The sequence below is a fragment of the Chiloscyllium punctatum genome, chromosome 1, assembly GCF_047496795.1.
Source record: "Chiloscyllium punctatum isolate Juve2018m chromosome 1, sChiPun1.3, whole genome shotgun sequence".
NCBI lineage: Eukaryota > Metazoa > Chordata > Chondrichthyes > Orectolobiformes > Hemiscylliidae > Chiloscyllium > Chiloscyllium punctatum.
In genome coordinates this window covers 106,538,099-106,558,710 of record NC_092739.1, presented here as the reverse complement: position 1 = coordinate 106,558,710, position 20,612 = coordinate 106,538,099, and the positions used below count along the sequence as shown (strand labels likewise).

The 20,612-nt window shown below is 39.8% G+C and overlaps 1 protein-coding gene across 1 annotated transcript in view; it reads left to right on the top strand.

Moving 5' to 3' along the window:
* LOC140479505 (uncharacterized) overlaps nt 1-19,453 on the top strand; it is a 34,312-nt gene extending 14,859 nt beyond the window's left edge. The window contains exons 28-46 of the mRNA XM_072573335.1: nt 423-494; nt 586-714; nt 1,405-1,476; nt 1,568-1,696; nt 2,387-2,458; nt 2,550-2,678; nt 3,366-3,437; nt 3,529-3,657; nt 4,348-4,419; nt 4,511-4,639; nt 5,327-5,398; nt 5,490-5,618; nt 6,311-6,382; nt 6,474-6,602; nt 7,293-7,364; nt 7,456-7,584; nt 8,276-8,347; nt 8,439-8,567; nt 19,335-19,453. Coding sequence (XP_072429436.1) covers nt 423-494; nt 586-714; nt 1,405-1,476; nt 1,568-1,696; nt 2,387-2,458; nt 2,550-2,678; nt 3,366-3,437; nt 3,529-3,657; nt 4,348-4,419; nt 4,511-4,639; nt 5,327-5,398; nt 5,490-5,618; nt 6,311-6,382; nt 6,474-6,602; nt 7,293-7,364; nt 7,456-7,584; nt 8,276-8,347; nt 8,439-8,567; nt 19,335-19,453 — 1,928 coding nt within the window. The remainder of the gene's footprint in view (nt 1-422; nt 495-585; nt 715-1,404; nt 1,477-1,567; nt 1,697-2,386; nt 2,459-2,549; nt 2,679-3,365; nt 3,438-3,528; nt 3,658-4,347; nt 4,420-4,510; nt 4,640-5,326; nt 5,399-5,489; nt 5,619-6,310; nt 6,383-6,473; nt 6,603-7,292; nt 7,365-7,455; nt 7,585-8,275; nt 8,348-8,438; nt 8,568-19,334) is intronic.
* Nucleotides 19,454-20,612: the final 1,159 nt, after the last annotated feature.

The following is a 20,612-nucleotide window of genomic DNA, read 5'->3' as shown; positions in this document are numbered from 1 at the left end:
TTGCGTTCGACATCGTCCCTAAGACAGACCCTCCTTTCTCTCAACATCATTTTACTCCATAATTGACAACAAAGAAATGACAGCAAAATATTCATCAATTTTACATTTCATATCATTCAGAACGGCTGTCACATTGTCAAATTCAACTGCAACTTTAGCAAAATTTCAGCTGAGTTTAAGGGATCCACAGTCATTTGCTGCTTTCCATCTAAAACCCATCATAAATGTTGCGGTCACTGTTTTATAATTTAACCTCTGTTTTTCCGCTTTCACAAAGAGGTATTTCCATAAACGCACTCACCAAGGCATGATTCTACATTATTCATACAACTAACTTAACCACAAGTGTAGATATTTCATCTCTATCTCTATAGGGATGGAATCAGATACATCTCTAAACTTTAAATCTGTTTCTTCATCAGCCTCCAGTGGGACAACAGAGGTTTACTCCATTTCTTCCCAGTCGTCAAGTCAGACACCATCACCTTTGGCAGGTTCGTACATCACATTCATCTGAACATCACTGTAATCAACTGACCGCATTCACACACATTCCTCAAACTACGTTATCTTCCACGACTACAGGTGGGTCAACGGAAATCACAACAATTTCATCTACACCACAAAGTACAACATCCGAATCAGCAACCATAACATCAGAGCAAACAACAGAGTCAACATCATCCCATATAACTGCAACTCCAGAGTATACAGGTCGGTATTCATCAATCTTTACAAGTTCTCCTTCTAATGAACAAGCGGAAGAAGCTTTCCACTTTCCTGCAACAAATCCCTGACATCTTTTTTGTCAAAACACTCCCAAAGTACAGACTTGGACAAATTCCTGTCAACCAGCATCTCTGATTAAATACTCATTCATGTACTTTCCTCCAAATTCTTCCTTCCTTCATAAATGTGGAGATCACTCTCCAACAAGCTAAATCTTTCATTCTGTTCTTCAAAATGGGACATAAGTTTCCAACATTGCGTTCGACAGCGTCCCTAAAACAGGCCCTCCTTTCTCTCAACATCATTTTACTCCATAATTGACAACAAAGAAATGACAGCAAAATATTCATCAATTTTACATTTCATATCATTCAGAACGGCTGTCACATTGTCAAAATCAACGGCATCTTTAGCAAAATTTCAGCTGAGTTTAAGGGATCTACAGTCATTTGCAGCTTTCCATCTAAACCCCATCATAAATGTTGCAGTCACTGTTTTATCATTTAACCTCTGATTTTCCGCTTTCACAGAGGTATTTCCATAAACGCACTCACCAAGACATGATTCTACATAATTCATACAACTAACTTAACCACAAGTGTAGATATTTCATCTCTATCTCTGTAGGGATGGAATCAGATACATCTCTAAACTTTAAATCTGTTTCTTCATCAGCCTCCAGTGGGACAACAGAGGTTTCCTCCATTTCTTCCCAGTCGTCAAGTCAGACACCTTCACCTTTGGCAGGTAATTACATCACATTCATCTGAACATCACTGTAATCAACTGACCGCATTCACACACATTCCTCAAATTACATTATCTTCCATGACTACAGGTGGGTCAACGGAAATCACAACAATTTCATCTACACCACAAAGTATAACATCCGAATCAGCAACCATAACGTCAGAGCAAACAACAGAATCAACATCATCCCATATAACTGCAACTCCAGAGTATACAGGTCAGTATTCATCAATCTTTACAAGTACTACTTCTAATGAACAAGCGGAAGAACCTTTCCACTTTCCTGCAACAAATCACTGACATCTTTTTTGTCAAAACACTCCCAACGTACATACTTGGACAAATTCCTGTCAAACAGCTTATCTGATTATATACACATTCAAGTACCTTCCTCCAAATTCTTCCTTCCTTCATAAATGTGGAGATCACTCTCCAACAAGCTAAATCTTTCATTCTGTTCTTCGAAATGGGACATAAGTTTCCAACATTGCGTTCGACATCGTCCATAAGACAGACCCTCCTTTCTCTCAACATCATTTTTCTCCATAATTGACAACAAAGAAATGGCAGCAAAATATTCATCAATTTTACATTTCATATCATTCAGAACGGCTGTCACATTGTCAAATTCAACTGCAACTTTAGCAAAATTTCAGCTGAGTTTAAGGGATCCAGTCATTTGCTGCTTTCCATCTAAACCCCATCATAAATGTTGGGGTCACTGTTGTATCATTCAACCTCTGATTTTCCGCTTTCACAAAGAGGTATTTCCATAAACGCACTCACCAAAGCATGATTCTACATAATTCATACAACTAACTTAACCACAAGTGTAGATATTTCATCTCTATCTCTATAGGGATGGAATCAGATACATCTCTAAACTTTAAATCTGTTTCTTCATCAGCCTCCAGTGGGACAACAGAGGTTTACTCCATTTCTTCCCAGTCGTCAAGTCAGACACCATCACCTTTGGCAGGTAAGTACATCACATTCATCTGAACATCACTGTAATCAACTGACCGCATTCACACACATTCCTCAAATTACGTTATCTTCCACGACTACAGGTGGGGCAACGGAAATCACAACAATTTCATCTACACCACAAAGTATAACATCCGAATCAGCAACCATAACATCAGAGCAAACAACAGAGTCAACATCATCCCATATAACTGCAACTCCAGAGTATACAGGTCAGTATTCATCAATCTTTACAAGTACTCCTTCTAACGAACAAGCGGAAGAACCTTTCCACTTTCCTGCAACAAATCACTGACAACTTTTTGTCAAAACACTCCCAAAGTACATACTTGGACAAATTCCTGTCAAACAGCTTCTCTGATTAAATACTCATTCAAGGACCTTCCTCCAAATTCTTCCTTCCTTCATAAATGTGGAGATCACTCTCCAACAAGCTAAATCTTTCGTTCTGTTCTTCAAAATGGGACATAAGTTTCCAACATTGCGTTCGACATCGTCCCTATGACAGGCCCTCCTTTCTCTCAACATCACTTTTCTCCATAATTGACAACAAAGAAATGGCAGCAAAATATTCATCAATTTTACATTTCATATCATTCAGAACGGCTGTCACATTGTCAAATTCAACTGCAACTTTACCACAATTTCAGATGGGTTTAAGGGATCCACAGTCATTTGCTGCTTTCCATCTAAACCCCATCATAAATGTTGCAGTCACTGTTTTATCATTCAACCTCTGATTTTCTGCTTTCAGAAAGAGGTATTTCAAGACACTCACCAAAGCATGATTCTACATAATTCATACAACTAACTTAACCACAAGTGTAGATATTTTATCTCGATTTCTTTCGGCATGGAATCAGATACATCTCTAAACTTTAAATCTGTTTCTTCATCAGCCTCCAGTGGGACAACAGAGGTTTACTCCATTTCTTCCCAGTCGTCAAGTCAGACACCATCACCTTTGGCAGGTAAGTACATCACATTCATCTGAACATCACTGTAATCAACTGACCGCATTCACACACATTCCTCAAATTACGTTATCTTCCATGACTACAGGTGGGTCATCGGAAATCACAACAATTTCATCTACACCACAAAGTATAACATCCGAATCAGCAACCATAACATCAGAGCAAACAACAGAGTCAACATCATCCCATATAACTGCAACTCCAGAGTATACAGGTCAGTATTCATCAATCTTTACAAGTACTCCTTCTAATGAACAAGCGGAAGAACCTTTCCACTTTCCTGCAACAAATCACTGACATCTTTTTTGTCAAAACACTCCCAAAGTACATACTTGGACAAATTCCTGTCAACCAGCATCTCTGATTATATACACATTCAAGTACCTTCCTCCAAATTCTTCCTTCCTTCATAAATGTGGAGATCACTCTCCAACAAGCTAAAACTTTCATTCTGTTCTTCGAAATGGGACATAAGTTTCCAATATTGCGTTCGACATCGTCCCTAAGACAGACCGTCCTTTCTCTCAACATCATTTTACTCCATAATTGACAACAAAGAAATGACAGCAAAATATTCATCAATTTTACATTTCATATCATTCAGAACGGCTGTCACATTGTCAAATTCAACTGCAACTTTAGCAAAATTTCAGCTGAGTTTAAGGGATCCAGTCATTTACTGCTTTCCATCTAAACCCCATCATAAATGTTGGGGTCACTGTTGTATCATTTAACCTCTGATTTTCCGCTTTCACAAAGAGGTATTTCCATAAACGCACTCACCAAGGCATGATTCTACATTATTCATACAACTAACTTAACCACAAATGTAGATATTTCATCTCTATCTCTATAGGGATGGAATCAGATACATCTCTAAACTTTAAATCTGTTTCTTCATCAGCCTCCAGTGGGACAACAGAGGTTTACTCCATTTCTTCCCAGTCGTCAAGTCAGACACCATCACCTTTGGCAGGTAAGTACATCACATTCATCTGAACATCACTGTAATCAACTGACCGCATTCACACACATTCCTCAAATTACGTTATCTTCCACGACTACAGGTGGGGCAACGGAAATCACAACAATTTCATCTACACCACAAAGTATAACATCCGAATCAGCAACCATAACATCAGAGCAAACAACAGAGTCAACATCATCCCATATAACTGCAACTCCAGAGTATACAGGTCAGTATTCATCAATCTTTACAAGTACTCCTTCTAACGAACAAGCGGAAGAACCTTTCCACTTTCCTGCAACAAATCACTGACAACTTTTTGTCAAAACACTCCCAAAGTACATACTTGGACAAATTCCTGTCAAACAGCTTCTCTGATTAAATACTCATTCAAGGACCTTCCTCCAAATTCTTCCTTCCTTCATAAATGTGGAGATCACTCTCCAACAAGCTAAATCTTTCGTTCTGTTCTTCAAAATGGGACATAAGTTTCCAACATTGCGTTCGACATCGTCCCTATGACAGGCCCTCCTTTCTCTCAACATCACTTTTCTCCATAATTGACAACAAAGAAATGGCAGCAAAATATTCATCAATTTTACATTTCATATCATTCAGAACGGCTGTCACATTGTCAAATTCAACTGCAACTTTACCACAATTTCAGATGGGTTTAAGGGATCCACAGTCATTTGCTGCTTTCCATCTAAACCCCATCATAAATGTTGCAGTCACTGTTTTATCATTCAACCTCTGATTTTCTGCTTTCAGAAAGAGGTATTTCAAGACACTCACCAAAGCATGATTCTACATAATTCATACAACTAACTTAACCACAAGTGTAGATATTTCATCTCGATTTCTTTCGGCATGGAATCAGATACATCTCTAAACTTTAAATCTGTTTCTTCATCAGCCTCCAGTGGGACAACAGAGGTTTACTCCATTTCTTCCCAGTCGTCAAGTCAGACACCATCACCTTTGGCAGGTAAGTACATCACATTCATCTGAACATCACTGTAATCAACTGACCGCATTCACACACATTCCTCAAATTACGTTATCTTCCACGACTACAGGTAGGTCAACGGAAATCACAACAATTTCATCTACATCACAAAGTATAACATCCGAATCAGCAACCATAACATCAGAGCAAACAACAGAGTCAACATCATCCCATATAACTGCAACTCCAGAGTATACAGGTCAGTATTCATCAATCTTTACAAGTACTACTTCTAATGAACAAGCGGAAGAACCTTTCCACTTTCCTGCAACAAATCACTGACATCTTTTTTGTCAAAACACTCCCAAAGTACATACTTGGACAAATTCCTGTCAAACAGCTTATCTGATTATATACACATTCAAGTACCTTCCTCCAAATTCGTCCTTCCTTCATAAATGTGGAGATCACTCTCCAACAAGCTAAATCTTTCATTCTGTTCTTCGAAATGGGACATAAGTTTCCAACATTGCGTTCGACATCGTCCCTAAGACAGACCCTCCTTTCTCTCAACATCATTTTACTCCATAATTGACAACAAAGAAATGACAGCAAAATATTCATCAATTTTACATTTCATATCATTCAGAACGGCTGTCACATTGTCAAATTCAACTGCAACTTTAGCAAAATTTCAGCTGAGTTTAAGGGATCCACAGTCATTTGCTGCTTTCCATCTAAAACCCATCATAAATGTTGCGGTCACTGTTTTATCATTTAACCTCTGATTTTCCGCTTTCACAAAGAGGTATTTCCATAAACGCACTCACCAAGGCATGATTCTACATTATTCATACAACTAATTTAACCACAAGTGTAGATATTTCATCTCTATCTATATAGGGATGGAATCAGATACATCTCTAAACTTTAAATCTGTTTCTTCATCAGCCTCCAGTGGGACAACAGAGGTTTACTCCATTTCTTCCCAGTCGTCAAGTCAGACACCATCACCTTTGGCAGGTTCGTACATCACATTCATCTGAACATCACTGTAATCAACTGACCGCATTCACACACATTCCTCAAACTACGTTATCTTCCACGACTACAGGTGGGTCAACGGAAATCACAACAATTTCATCTACACCACAAAGTACAACATCCGAATCAGCAACCATAACATCAGAGCAAACAACAGAGTCAACATCATCCCATATAACTGCAACTCCAGAGTATACAGGTCGGTATTCATCAATCTTTACAAGTTCTCCTTCTAATGAACAAGCGGAAGAAGCTTTCCACTTTCCTGCAACAAATCCCTGACATCTTTTTTGTCAAAACACTCCCAAAGTACAGACTTGGACAAATTCCTGTCAACCAGCATCTCTGATTAAATACTCATTCATGTACTTTCCTCCAAATTCTTCCTTCCTTCATAAATGTGGAGATCACTCTCCAACAAGCTAAATCTTTCATTCTGTTCTTCAAAATGGGGCATAAGTTTCCAACATTGCGTTCGACATCGTCCCTAAGACAGGCCCTCCTTTCTCTCAACATCATTTTACTCCATAATTGACAACAAAGAAATGACAGCAAAATATTCATCAATTTTACATTTCATATCATTCAGAACGGCTGTCACATTGTCAAAATCAACGGCATCTTTAGCAAAATTTCAGCTGAGTTTAAGGGATCTACAGTCATTTGCTGCTTTCCATCTAAACCCCATCATAAATGTTGCAGTCACTGTTTTATCATTTAACCTCTGATTTTCCGCTTTCACAGAGGTATTTCCATAAACGCACTCACCAAGACATGATTCTACATAATTCATACAACTAACTTAACCACAAGTGTAGATATTTCATCTCTATCTCTATAGGGATGGAATCAGATACATCTCTAAACTTTAAATCTGTTTCTTCATCAGCCTCCAGTGGGACAACAGAGGTTTCCTCCATTTCTTCCCAGTCGTCAAGTCAGACACCTTCACCTTTGGCAGGTAAGTACATCACATTCATCTGAACATCACTGTAATCAACTGACCGCATTCACACACATTCCTCAAATTACATTATCTTCCATGACTACAGGTGGGTCAACGGAAATCACAACAATTTCATCTACACCACAAAGTATAACATCCGAATCAGCAACCATAACGTCAGAGCAAACAACAGAATCAACATCATCCCATATAACTGCAACTCCAGAGTATACAGGTCAGTATTCATCAATCTGTACAAGTACTCCTTCTGATGAACAAGCGGAAGAACCTTTCCACTTTCCTGCAACAAATCACTGACATCTTTTTTTCAAAACACTCCCAACGTACATACTTGGACAAATTCCTGTCAACCAGCATCTCTGATTAAATACTCATTCAAGTACCTTCCTCCAAATTCTTCCTTCCTTCATAAATGTGGAGATCACTCTCCAACAAGCTAAATCTTTCATTCTGTTCTTCGAAATGGGAAATAATTTTTCAACTTTGCGTTCGACATCGTCCATAAGACAGACCCTCCTTTCTCTCAACATCATTTTTCTCCATAATTGACAACAAAGAAATGGCAGCAAAATATTCATCAATTTTACATTTCATATCATTCAGAACGGCTGTCACATTGTCAAATTCAACTGCAACTTTAGCAAAATTTCAGATGGGTTTAAGGGATCCACAGTCATTTGCTGCTTTCCATCGAAACCCCATCATAAATGTTGCAGTCACTGATTTATCATTCAACCTCTGATTTTCTGCTTTCAGAGAGAGGTATTTCCATTAACACACTCACCAAAGGATGATTCTACATAATTCATACAACTAACTTAAGCACAAGTGTAGATATTTCAACTCTATATCGACAGGAACTGAATCATATGCATCTCTAAAATTTAAATCTGTTTCTTCATCAGCCTCCAATGGAACAACAGAGTTTCGCTCTATTTTTTCCCGATCGTCAAGTCAGACACCATCACCTTTGGCAGGTAAGTACATTAACTTCGTCCGAAACATCACTATAATTATCATCCGAATTCACACATATTCTTCAAATTATGTTATCTTCCATGTTTACAGGTGGGTCAAAGGAAATAACAACAATTTCATCTACATTATCAAGTACACCATTTGAGTCAGCAACCACACCATCAGAGCAAACAACAATCTCAATATCATCCCACAAGACTACATCTCCAGAATATACTGGTAGGTATTCATCAATCTTTACACGACTCCACCGGACACCTGACCATAGGAAGCCTTCCTCTTTCCTTCAACAACTCACCAACATCCATTTTCCAAAGCGCTTACAATGTGCACACTTGGACAAGCTTCTGTCAACCATTATCTCTTATGAAATATACATTAACATACTTTGCTCCAAATTCTTTCTTTCTACATACAGTGGTTCGCACTGCTGCCTCACAGCGCCAGAAACCTGGTTTCAGTTCCCGCCTCAGGCGACTGACTGTGTGGAGTTTGCGTATTCTCCCTGTATCTGCGTGGGTTTCCTCCGGGTGCTCCGGTTTCCTTCCACAGTCCAAAGATGTGCAGGTCAGGTGAATTGGCCATGCTAAATTGCCCATCGTGTTAGGTAAGCGGTAAATGTAGGGGTATGGGTGGGTTGCACTTCGGCGGGGCGGTGTGGACTTGTTGGGCCGAAGGGCCTGTTTCCACACTGTAAGTAATCTAATCTAATCTAATATATTTTTAGCTCATCTCCAACAAAACTTTCATTACTGTCTTCCATGTGGGAAACTATTTTACCACATTGTCCATGTGACAAGCATTGTATTCTCTCAAAATGTTTCTTCTGTATTATTAACAACCAAGACTTGCCAGGAAATTGTTCACCAATTTTACATTTCACATCAGTCAGAAATGCCAAAACATTGTCAAATTCAGCAGAAATCATGAAATCTGCTGTCGTTTGATGTTTTTAATCCTAACAATTGTAAATGTTGCAATCATTGATTTTTCTTTCAATCTCTGAATCTTTGCATTCAGAGAGAGACTTCATAATCCTGGTGTATTAAGATCGTCAAGCAAAAGATGATTCAACATCATTCGTCCAGTTACCTTAAACACAGTGTCAGAAATTTCATCTCTCTCCTTTTCTACAGAAACAAAATCATCCGTATCTCTAAAATTTAACTCTGTTCATCCATAAGCATCCAATGGGACAACACAGGTCCAATCTGATTCCTCCTGGATTACAAGTCAGACAATCACGCCTGCCAGTTTAGTCTTATTACTTTCATCCTGTACATCACTGTAATCCGCTGACAACATTCATACACATTCTTCTGGTTACGTTACCTTCCACATCTAAAGGTGGGTCAATGGAAATTACAACAATTTCATCTACATCACAAAGTACACTATTTGAACCAGCAACAACAGCAGCAGAACAAACAACAGACTCAATCTCATCCCACATAACTGAAACACCAGAATATATATTCATCAATCTTTGCAGAACTCCTTCTAACGAACAAACATAGGGAGCTTTCTTCTTTCCTTCAACAATTCACCAACATCATTTTTTTCCAAAACCCTAGCAAATTACATACATGGACAAATTTCTGTCAACCCGCACCTCTTATCAAACACTCATTCAAGTACCGTCCTCCAAATTCTTCCTTCCTTTATAAATATGGAGCTCACTCACCAACAAGCTAAATCGTTGATCCTGTTCTTCGAAACTGACCGCATTCACACACATTCCTCAAATTACGTTACCTTCCACGACTACAGGTAGGTCAACGGAAATCACAACAATTTCATCTACATTGCAAAGTACAACATCCGAATCAGCAACCATAACATCAGAGCAAACAACAGACTCAATATCATCCCACATAACTCCAACTCCAGAATATACAGGTCGGTATTCATCAATCTTTACAATACTCCTTCTAATGAACAACATAGAGAGTTTTCCTCTTTCCTTCAACAATTCACCAACATCTTGATACAGAGGAAAGTGATCAATCTGAGACTGGTACAGTTGAGAACAGAAGCGAGTCAAACAGTCAGGGCAGGCAGGGACAAGGTAGCACTAATAAATTAACCTGCATTTATTTCAATGCAAGGGGCCTAACAGGGAAGGCAGATGAAATCAGGGCATGGTTAGGAACATGGGATTGGGATATCATAGCAATTATGGAAACCTGGCTCAGGGATGAGAGTGACTGGCAGATTAATGTTCCAGGATACAAATGCTACAGGAAGGATAGAAACTGAGGCAAGAGAGGAGGGGGAGTTGCATTTTTGATAAGGGATAGCAACACAGCTGTGCTGAGGGAGGATATTCCCGGAAATACATCCAGGGAAGTTATTTGGGTGGAACTGAGAAATAAGAAAGAGATGATCACCTTATTGGGATTGTATTATAGACCCCCCTATAGTCAGAGGGAAATTGAGAAACAAACTTGTAAGGAGATCTCAGCTATCTGTAAGAATCTCGCCCATAGGTGTTCAAAGTTTGGGAGAAGATTTGTAGCTCGGGTGCTCGTTGTTGTGGTTCTGTTCGCCAAGCTGGGAATTTGTCCTGCAAACATTACGGCCCCTGTCTAGGTGACATCCTCAGTGCTTGGGAGCCTCCTGTGAAGCTTCACAGGAGGCTCTCAAGCACTGAGGATGTCACCTAGACAGGGGACGAAATGTTTGCAAGACAAATTCCCAGCTTGGCGAACAGAACCACAACTATCTGTAAGAATAATAGGGTGGTTATTTTCGGGGATTTTAACTTTCCAATCTGACTGGGACGACCATAGCGTTAAAGGGTTAGATGGAGAGGAATTTGTTAAGTGCGTACAAGACAATTTTTTGATTCAGTATGTGGATGTACCTACTAAAGAAGGTTCAAAAGTTGACCTACTGTTGGGAAATAAGGCATGGCAAGTGACTGTGGTGTCAGTCGGGGAACACTTTGGAGTCAGTGACCATAATTCTATTAGTTTTAAAGTAGCGCAGTAAAAGGATAGACCAGATCTAAAAGTTGAAGTTCTAAATTTGTAAAAGGCCAATTTTGATGGTATTCAGCAAGAGCCTTCAAAAGCTGATTGGAGGCAGGTGTTTGCAGGTAAAGGGACGGCTGGAAAATGGGAAGCCTTTAGAAGTGAGATAACGAGAATCCAGAAAAAGTATATTCCTGTCAGGGTGAAAGGAAAGGCTGGTAGGTATAGGGAATGCTGGATGACTAAAGAAATTGAGGGTTTGGTACAGAAAAAGAAGGAAGCATATGTAAGGTATAGACAGGATACATCGAGTGACTCCTTAGAAGAGTATAAAGGAAGTAGGAATATACTTCAGAGGGAAATCAAGAGGGCAAAAAGGGGACATGAGATAGCTTTGGCAAATAGAATTAAGGAGAATCCAAAGGGTTTTTACAAATACATTAAGGACAATAGGTAAACTTGGGAGAGAATAGGGCCCCTCAAAGATCAGAAGGCAGCCTCTGGGTGAAGCCGCAGAAAATGGGGGAGATACTAAATGAGTATTTTGCATCAGTATTTAATGTGGAAAAGGATATGGACGATATAGACTGTCGGGAAATAGATGGTGACATCTTGCAAAATGTCCAGATTACAAAGGAAGAAGTGCTGGATGTCTTGAAACACATAAACATGAATAAATCCCCAGGACCTGATCAGGTGTACCTGAGAACTCTGTGGGAAGCTAGAGAAGTAATTGCTGGGCATCTTGCTGAGATATTTGTATCATTGATAGTCATAGGTGAAGTGCCGGAAGACTGGAAGTTGGCAAACGTGGTGCCACGTTTAAGAAGGGTGGTAAGGACAAGCCAGGGAACTATAGACTAGTGAGCCTGACCTCGGTGGTGGGCAAGTTGTTGAGGGGAATCCTGAGGGACAGGATGTACATGTATTTGGAAAGGCAAGGACTGATTCGGGATAGTCAACATGGCTTTGTGAGTGGGAAATCATGTCTCACAAACTTGATTGACTTTTTTTGAAGAAGTAATAAAGAGGATTGATGAGGGCAGAGCAGTAGATGTGATCTATATGGACTTCAGTAAGGCGTTTGACAAGGTCCCCCATGGGAAGCTGATTAGCAAGGTTAGACCTCATGGAATACAGGGAGAACTAGCCATTTGGATACAGAACTGGCTCAAAGGTAGAAGACCTTCTAATGAACAAACATAGGGAGCTTTCCTCTTTCCTTCAACAATTCACCAACATCATTTTTTTCCAAAACCCTCGCAAGTTACATACATGGACAAATTTCTGTCAACACGCGCCTCTTATCAAATACTCATTCAAGTACCGTCCTCCAAATTCTTCCTTCCTTCATAAATATGGAGTTCACTCTCCAACAAGCTAAATCTTTCATTCTGTTCTTCGAAATGGAAAATAAGTTTTCAACATTGCATTCAACATCCTCCATACGACAGGTCCTGCTTTCTCTCAACATCATTCTTCTCCATAATTGACAACAAATAAATGGCAGGAAATTTGGAAATATTTGGAAAGTTAAAGTCCCCATAAGAACTACACTGTTACTCTCACTCCTGTCCAGAATGATCTTTGCTAGAACTATTCGGAGGCCTACAGAAAACTCCCAACAGGGTAACCTCTCCTTTCTTGTTTCTAACCTCAGCCCATGCTACCTCAGTAGATGAGTCTTCAAACGTCCTTTCTGCCACCGTAATACTGTCCTTGATGAACAATGCCACACCTCCCCTTCTTTTACCATCTTCTCTACTCTTACTGAAACATCTCGATCCTGGAACCTGCAACAAGCATTCCTGCCCCTGCTCTATCCATTTCTCTGAAATGGCCACAACATCGAAGTCCTAGATACCAGTCCATGCTGCAAGTTCACCCAACTTATTCCAAATGCTCCTGGTGTTGAAGTAGACACACTTCAAACCACCTTCCTGCTTGCCGGTGAACTCTTGCAACCTTGAAACCTCATTTCTGACCTCACTATTCTCAACCTCCTGGACACTGGAACTACAATTTAGGTTCCCACCCCCCTACTGAATTAGTTCAAACCCTCCCGACCAGCATTAGCAAATTTGCCCCCCAGAATATTGGTACCTTTCAGGTTCAGGTGTAGACCATCCTGTTTGCAGAGATCCTACTTACCCCAGAATAAGCCCCAATCATCCAGATATCCAGAACCCTCCCTCCTGCATCATCCCTGTAGCCGCGTGTTCAACTCCTCTCTGTTCCTATTCCTCGCCTCGCTAGCATGTGGCACAGGCAACAAACTAGTGATAACAACTCTGTTTGTTCTAGCACTAAGCTTCCACCCTAGGCATTAATATCTAAATAAGGCAGAACTATCGTTACCTGTCGACACGCTGCTCCAACACAATGCTACCTCGACTTCGTTCATTTGAATGGGATATACAGTCATTTGATCAAAATAATACAACCAAACATTCCCATTAAACATTAACATCTCTGAATTCTTTTCAATGGCGTGGTTATAATTAGGTATGGCACTGGTGAAATCAACTGGACGTACGCACTAAACAACCCCACCGCCCTGTAGCCGACTACTTCAATTCCCCCTCCCATTCCGCCAAGGACGTGCAAGTCCTGGGCCTCTTCCACTGCCAAATCCTAGTCACCCAATGCCTGGAGGAAGAACGTCTCATCTTCCACTTTGGAACGCTTCAACCACATGGCATCAACATCGATTTCATCAGTTTCCTCATCTCCGCTCGTCCCAACTTATCCCAGATCCAACCCTCCAACTCGATACTGCCATCTTGAACTGTCCAACTTGTCCAGCTTCCTTCCCACCTATCTGATCCACCCTCCACTCTGACCTATCACCATCACCACACCCCTGCATCTACGTACTGCCTTCCCAGCTACCTTCCCACCAGCCCCAACCCCCCCGCCCCTCTATTTATCGCTCAGTCCCTTTCCCCCACTCCCTTTCCTGATGAAGGGCTTTTGCCCAAAACATCCATTCTGCTGCTCCTCAGATGCTGCCTGACCAGCTGTGCATTTCCAGCACCACAATTTTCGACTCTGATCTCCAGCATCTGCAGTCCTCATTTTCTCCTGGTTGTAATTACTGTTCAAACAAGATTATGCAGCAAATGATTCTTCTCTTCAATCATACAGCTGGCCTGACAAATACTGAAGTTTCATCACAAAACCTAACAGCAGTATCAGAATCAGGAGAATCTCCAACACTCCCAACTCCTTCCAAAATACTATGCCCAATACATCCTCCAATGGATCAATGGAGATTCCAATGGGTTCAACCTATTCCTCAAATCATACACAGACTCATGCTTCAGGTAATCCACAATCTTTCAAAGATAAATATAAATATTGGGTAAAAAACTTTAGTTGGTTCAATGGCAACTAAACTATTTTTAACTTCAAAAGCAATGATAGTGTCAGATACAAAGATCACACAGTCAGGGCACACTGATCCATAACAATCTCAAAAAGGAAAGTACCCCAGGTTATAATTACAGCTGATAAATATTAACCCAATATTAACAAAATTTCTTGACTGTAGTATTTTATCAGTTCTTGCTGCATTAATCTTCTTACTTCAGAATAGACAGAATGCTTAACTACAACACCAACAGCATCCTTCACATTCACATTAGTTTTCAGAATGAGTTTCAGTTTGCTCTTATTTCACATCAAAGCATTCTTCACTTCACATAAGTGTCAACTGTAATGACATTAAAACTGACTGCAGCAACAAATTTCCCTGCAATAACTGAGATAGGTATGGAATCCTTATGCTCAAACTTCAATCATCGACTATTCCACCATGTAAGCACCTCAATTGCCTTTGCCATCTGGTTGTCATTAGCTATCTCCTGCACTAAATTACAAATTACACATTCAGGTATTATCTTCCATTATGTATTATAAAATTGCATTTTGCACGTCTCATTCCAATGCTCTTTGTAAACTGAAAACACACTCCCCAGTGACAACAACATTTTTAATCCTTACAATCCATACGGTAAACACCACCCGACATTTGTCTCCAATCTCTACGGTCTCTCCAACAGGAATTACTTTCTCTCAAAACGTCTTCCTTCCTTTTAATACCAAAATGTCACTGAAAGCAATTAGCATATTTTACTGAATAAAACAGAGTGCCATCACATCTCAACAAGCTGTTACAACAGAATACTACAACTTCTTCAGTCTGAAGCCCCACTCTCTGAAACTGGATGCTCAGTTTCCTGACCCACAGGCCACAATCAGTGAAGACTGGGGACAATATTTCATCCTCACTAACAGTCAACACTGGAGCTAGCCAGGGGTGTGTACTCGGCCTCCTACTGTACTCACTGTCTACCCATAACAGACTAATGTCATATACAAGTTCACTGATGACACCATCATAGTCAGGCAAATCTCAGATGCTGACAGAACAGATTACAGACAGGAGGGGAAGACCTGAAAAAATTGTGCACTGAGAACAACCTGGCTCTCAGTGCCAGCAAAACCAAGGAACTCATTACTGACTTTCGGCAGGATGTTACTCATGCCCCCCTACACATTAGCAGCACAGAGGTGGAACGAGTGGAGAGTGTCGTGGGAGTGGTCATCCATAACAAGCTTGCTTGGGCTACTCGTGTGGACGCACTAGTTACAAAAGCCCAACAATGTCTCTTCTTCCTAAGGCAGCTGAGGAAATTTGGCATGAAGGCAAATACCCTTGCCAACTTTTATAGGTACCCCATCGAGACCATTCTGTCTGGATGTAAATCAAAGATCCATCCCACCCAGCAATGTTTTTCTACAACCTCTACCACTGAAGTCTGAACACAGGCACCAGCCAGTTTTGAAACAGTTTTTACCCGACTGTTGTTAGAATACAGAATGGACTCACAAACACTGAACATTTGCCTGTAACTGTGTTTTTGTTTTTGCCGCTGTTTACCTATTATTTACTTATCAATGCTACTTTGTGATCTGTCCGTACTGCTCGCAAGACAGAGCTTTTCACTGTGCCTCAGTACACTTGACAATAAATTCAATTCAATTTAATTCAATTCATTGAATGGATTTCAGTTATTTCATCAAAGTAACTCTATCATAGGTTCACATCATATCATCACTATAATTGAAGTTTTTTAAATGGCATGGTTAATGACTGTCGAATTAACGCGTTGAGCAAATGATTCTTCCTTTTCATCCATACAGCTGGCTTCACAACAAATCCAGAAATTTCATCACACACCCCAATGCAGGATCCGAATCAGTAGAATCTTCAACACTTAAACTTATTTCTACAAATACTATACACACCACATCCTCCATTCAATCAACGGTGATTCCAACTGTTTCACCATATTCATCAATTCAGACACTCACCCATGCTGCAGGTCATTTATACCTTCTCTTGGTGATTGCCATTGTAAATATTTGGTACATTACACAATTCATACTTCAATATTTATCTACATTAGATATATCTGCAGCTGGTTGAAAGGAAAATGCAATGCTTTCAACTTCTTCAACAATTATAGGATCAGGATCAAAGATCCTACAGTCAGGGCACACATCAGCGGCATTTTTACGATCTCAAAAAGAAAGAAGAGCAGTAACATCAGGCAAGCACAAATCAGTGCTGACAATATTAATATGATTTCTTTATTAAGCGTCAGATCTTTCTGCAAATATCTCCATTGCTTTAGGTTTGTCAGGATGCATAATTACGTGACTAACATTCTATGCATCTTCAAAATTCACATCAGGTTTTGGCACCACTTTCAATTTGCTTTGAAATCACACCACACAGTTTGATTCTGAATGTAAAGCATTCTTCATGTCCCTGCAACAACTGAGTCAGGTATGGAATCCTCATGCTCAGACTCCAATCATTCATCACCAAGGAATTCATGAATCTCCATTCTGACATTCTATTGATTCTGTTCTACTTTACATCCCAAGTTTAATTGGCACACACACTATTTCATTCTCAGAACAGCCTGCTACCATTTCGGCATCTGAATGGGGTACATCATTGTCAGCTTAAAATATAACTCGTTTTTTTCCACATGATAAACATGAGTGAATTCCTGTAAAATGCCACAAATTACAGGTTGGGACATTCCAGTCATCTTCCATCATTGAGTAGGACAAGCTATTTTCATGTCTCCTTCTAATTCTGAACCTCTTGGTAAATTGTTAGCACACTCACTAACAATCACAACATATTTATTCCCATTATTCGATATGGTAAACAACACTAACGTCTTGTATGCTGTTTCTCCCACTGGCGTTCATTGCTTTCTCTAAAAACAGGGCTTCCAGAACTTTAGTACCAAGGTGTAACTGAGCGTCAATCACTTATTTTAATGTATGAAAAAGGGGGAAATGTCATTCTATCTCAACACTCTGCTACAACAAAATGCTACCTCAACTCCTTCTGTCTGAATGGGATATTCAGCCATTTGATAAAAGCAACACAACCATACATTTACTTTAAACATTAACTTCGTCAAATTCTTTTCAATACCATGGCTATAATAACTGTTGAAATAAGACAATCCAGCAAATAGGTCTGTCTCTTCATTCACACAGGTGGCTTCACAACATCTCCACATGTTTCATCACAAACACTAACGGCATCGTCAGAGTCACCTGAATTTTCAACACTTCAAACTCCTTCCACAAATACAACACACAGCACATCCTCCAATGGATCAACTGAGATTCCAGGCATTTCAACCAATTCATCAATTCCAACATGGTCTCATGCTTCAGGTAATTTTTGATTTCATTTGATTGATTATTTTCATATGTACTTAGGTACACTGAAACGTTTTGTTTTGTATTCAGAACACGCAGATCATACCATACAAAGATGTGGATGTGCCGGTGTTAGACTGGGATGGACAAAGTTAAAAATCATAAAACACCAGGTTGTAGTCCAACAGGCTTCTTTGGAAATACTTCCAAAGAAAACTATTGGGCGATAATATACCGTACAAAGATCAAAGAGCAATGGAACAGAGAGAGAAATGTATAGTTTTGGCTGCAAAGAAAGTAGAGAAAAAACAAGATCAACTTTGAGTTGAAATCTGTTAGGTCTATTCAGAAATCTAATAATAGTGGGGCAAAGTTGTTCTTGAAGTTATTGCGATGTGTGTTTAACAGAAGAAATTGGAGTTTAGATCAGAGTGGTGCTGGAAAAGCACAGCCTCCAGGGTGGAGAGATAAATAGGTGAGATGGGGCTAGGGAAATGTTGGCAAAGATTACAAGAGGTGAATGGGGGTGAGGATGGAGGTGATAGGTCAGAGAGGAGGGTGGGGGTAGATAGCAAAGAGTACAATAGGTGAATGGTGATGGGCATGGAGGTGATAGGTCAGAGGAGAGGGTGGAGCGGATAGGTGGGAAGGGAGATTGGCAGGTAGGACAGGTCATGGGGACAGTGCTGATCTGGAAGATTGGAACTGAGGTAAGGTGGGGGAAGGAAAGAAGTTGGAAGGGATTTTAACAGAGGTGAGATGGGTCTTTTATGATCCAAGGCAGCAAAAAGGGTAGATGGTCTTTGAAAGATGAATGCTGTTGTTAATACTCGGTAAATTACACATACATTCTTCAGTATGGATCTATATTTCACATATTTGCAGCTGGTCCAATTGGAATCACAATGTTTTCAAACTCTTCAAGAATTATCCTATCAGAGTCAAAGATCCTACAGTCGGGGCACATGGCATCATGATCCACACCTGAATGAAAAGTATAGCTGTCCCTGCAGCCAAGCACCAATCAATGCTGATAATATTAACCTAGTATGAACATGAATTCGTCTTTATACTATTTTCTCAGTTCTCTCTGCAGTTATCTTCTTTGCTTGAGGATTGACAGAATGTGTCAATACAACATAAACACTTACAGAATTTTCAAAACTCATATCACAGTGTATCTCATTTCATCTTGGTCTGATATCACATCACTCAATTTGATTATGAATGTAAAGCTTTCTTCACTTTCCAGAAGCCTCACGTATAATGACATCAAAACTGAATGCAGCAACACATGTCCCTGCAACAACTGAGTCAGATATGGAATCCACATGCTCAGACTCCAATCATTCATCACCAAGGAATTCATGAATCTCCATTCTGACATTCTATTGATTCTGTTCTACTTTACATCCCAAGTTTAATTGGCACACACACTATTTCATTGTCAGAACAGCCTGATACCAATTCAGCATCTGAATGGGGTACATCATTGTCAGCTTAAAATATAACTCGTTTTTTTCCACATGATAAACATGAGCGAATTCCCGTAAAATGCCACAAATTACAGGTTGGGACGAATCTGTCATCTTCCATCATTCAGTAGGACAAGCTATTTTTCATATCTCCTTCTAACTCTGATCCTCTTGGTAAATTGTTAGCACACTCACTGACGATCACAACATTTTTATTCCCATTATTCAATATGGTAAACAACACTGACATCTTGTATGCTGTTTCTCCCACTGGCGTACATTGCTTTCTCTAAACACAAGGCTTCTATATTTAATACCAACGTGTAACTGAAAGTCATTCACTAATTTTAATGTCTGGAAAGGGGGAATATGACTTTATATCTCAACATGCTGCTACAACAGAATGCTACCTCAACTCTTTCTTTCTGAATGGGACATTCAGCCATTTGATAAAAGCAACACAACCATACATTTACTTTAAACATTAACATCGCCAAATTCTTTTCAATACCATGGCTATAATAACTGTTGAAATAAGACAATCCAGCAAATAGTTCTGTCTCTTCATTCATACAGGTGGTTTCACAACATCTCCACATGTTTCATCACAAACACTAACGGCATCGTCAGAGTCACCTGAATTTTCAACACTTCAAACTCCTTCCACAAATACAACACACAGCACATCTCCCAATGGATCAACTGAGATTCCAGCCATTTCAACCTATTCATCAATTCCAACACGGTCTCATGCTTCAGGTAATTTTTGATTTCATTTGATTGTTTATTGTCACATGTACTTAGGTACACTGAAACGTTTTGGTTTGTGTGCAGTACATGCAGATCATACCATACAAAGATGTGGATGTGCCGGTGTTAGACTGGGGTGGACAAAGTTAAAAATCATACAACACCAGGTTGGAATCCAACAGGCTTCTTTGGAAGTACTTCCAAAGCTTCTACTTCCACAGACACCTGTTGGACTAAAAAATACCATACCAAGATCATAGAGCAATGGAACAGAGAGAGAAATGCATAGTTTTGGCTGCAAAGAA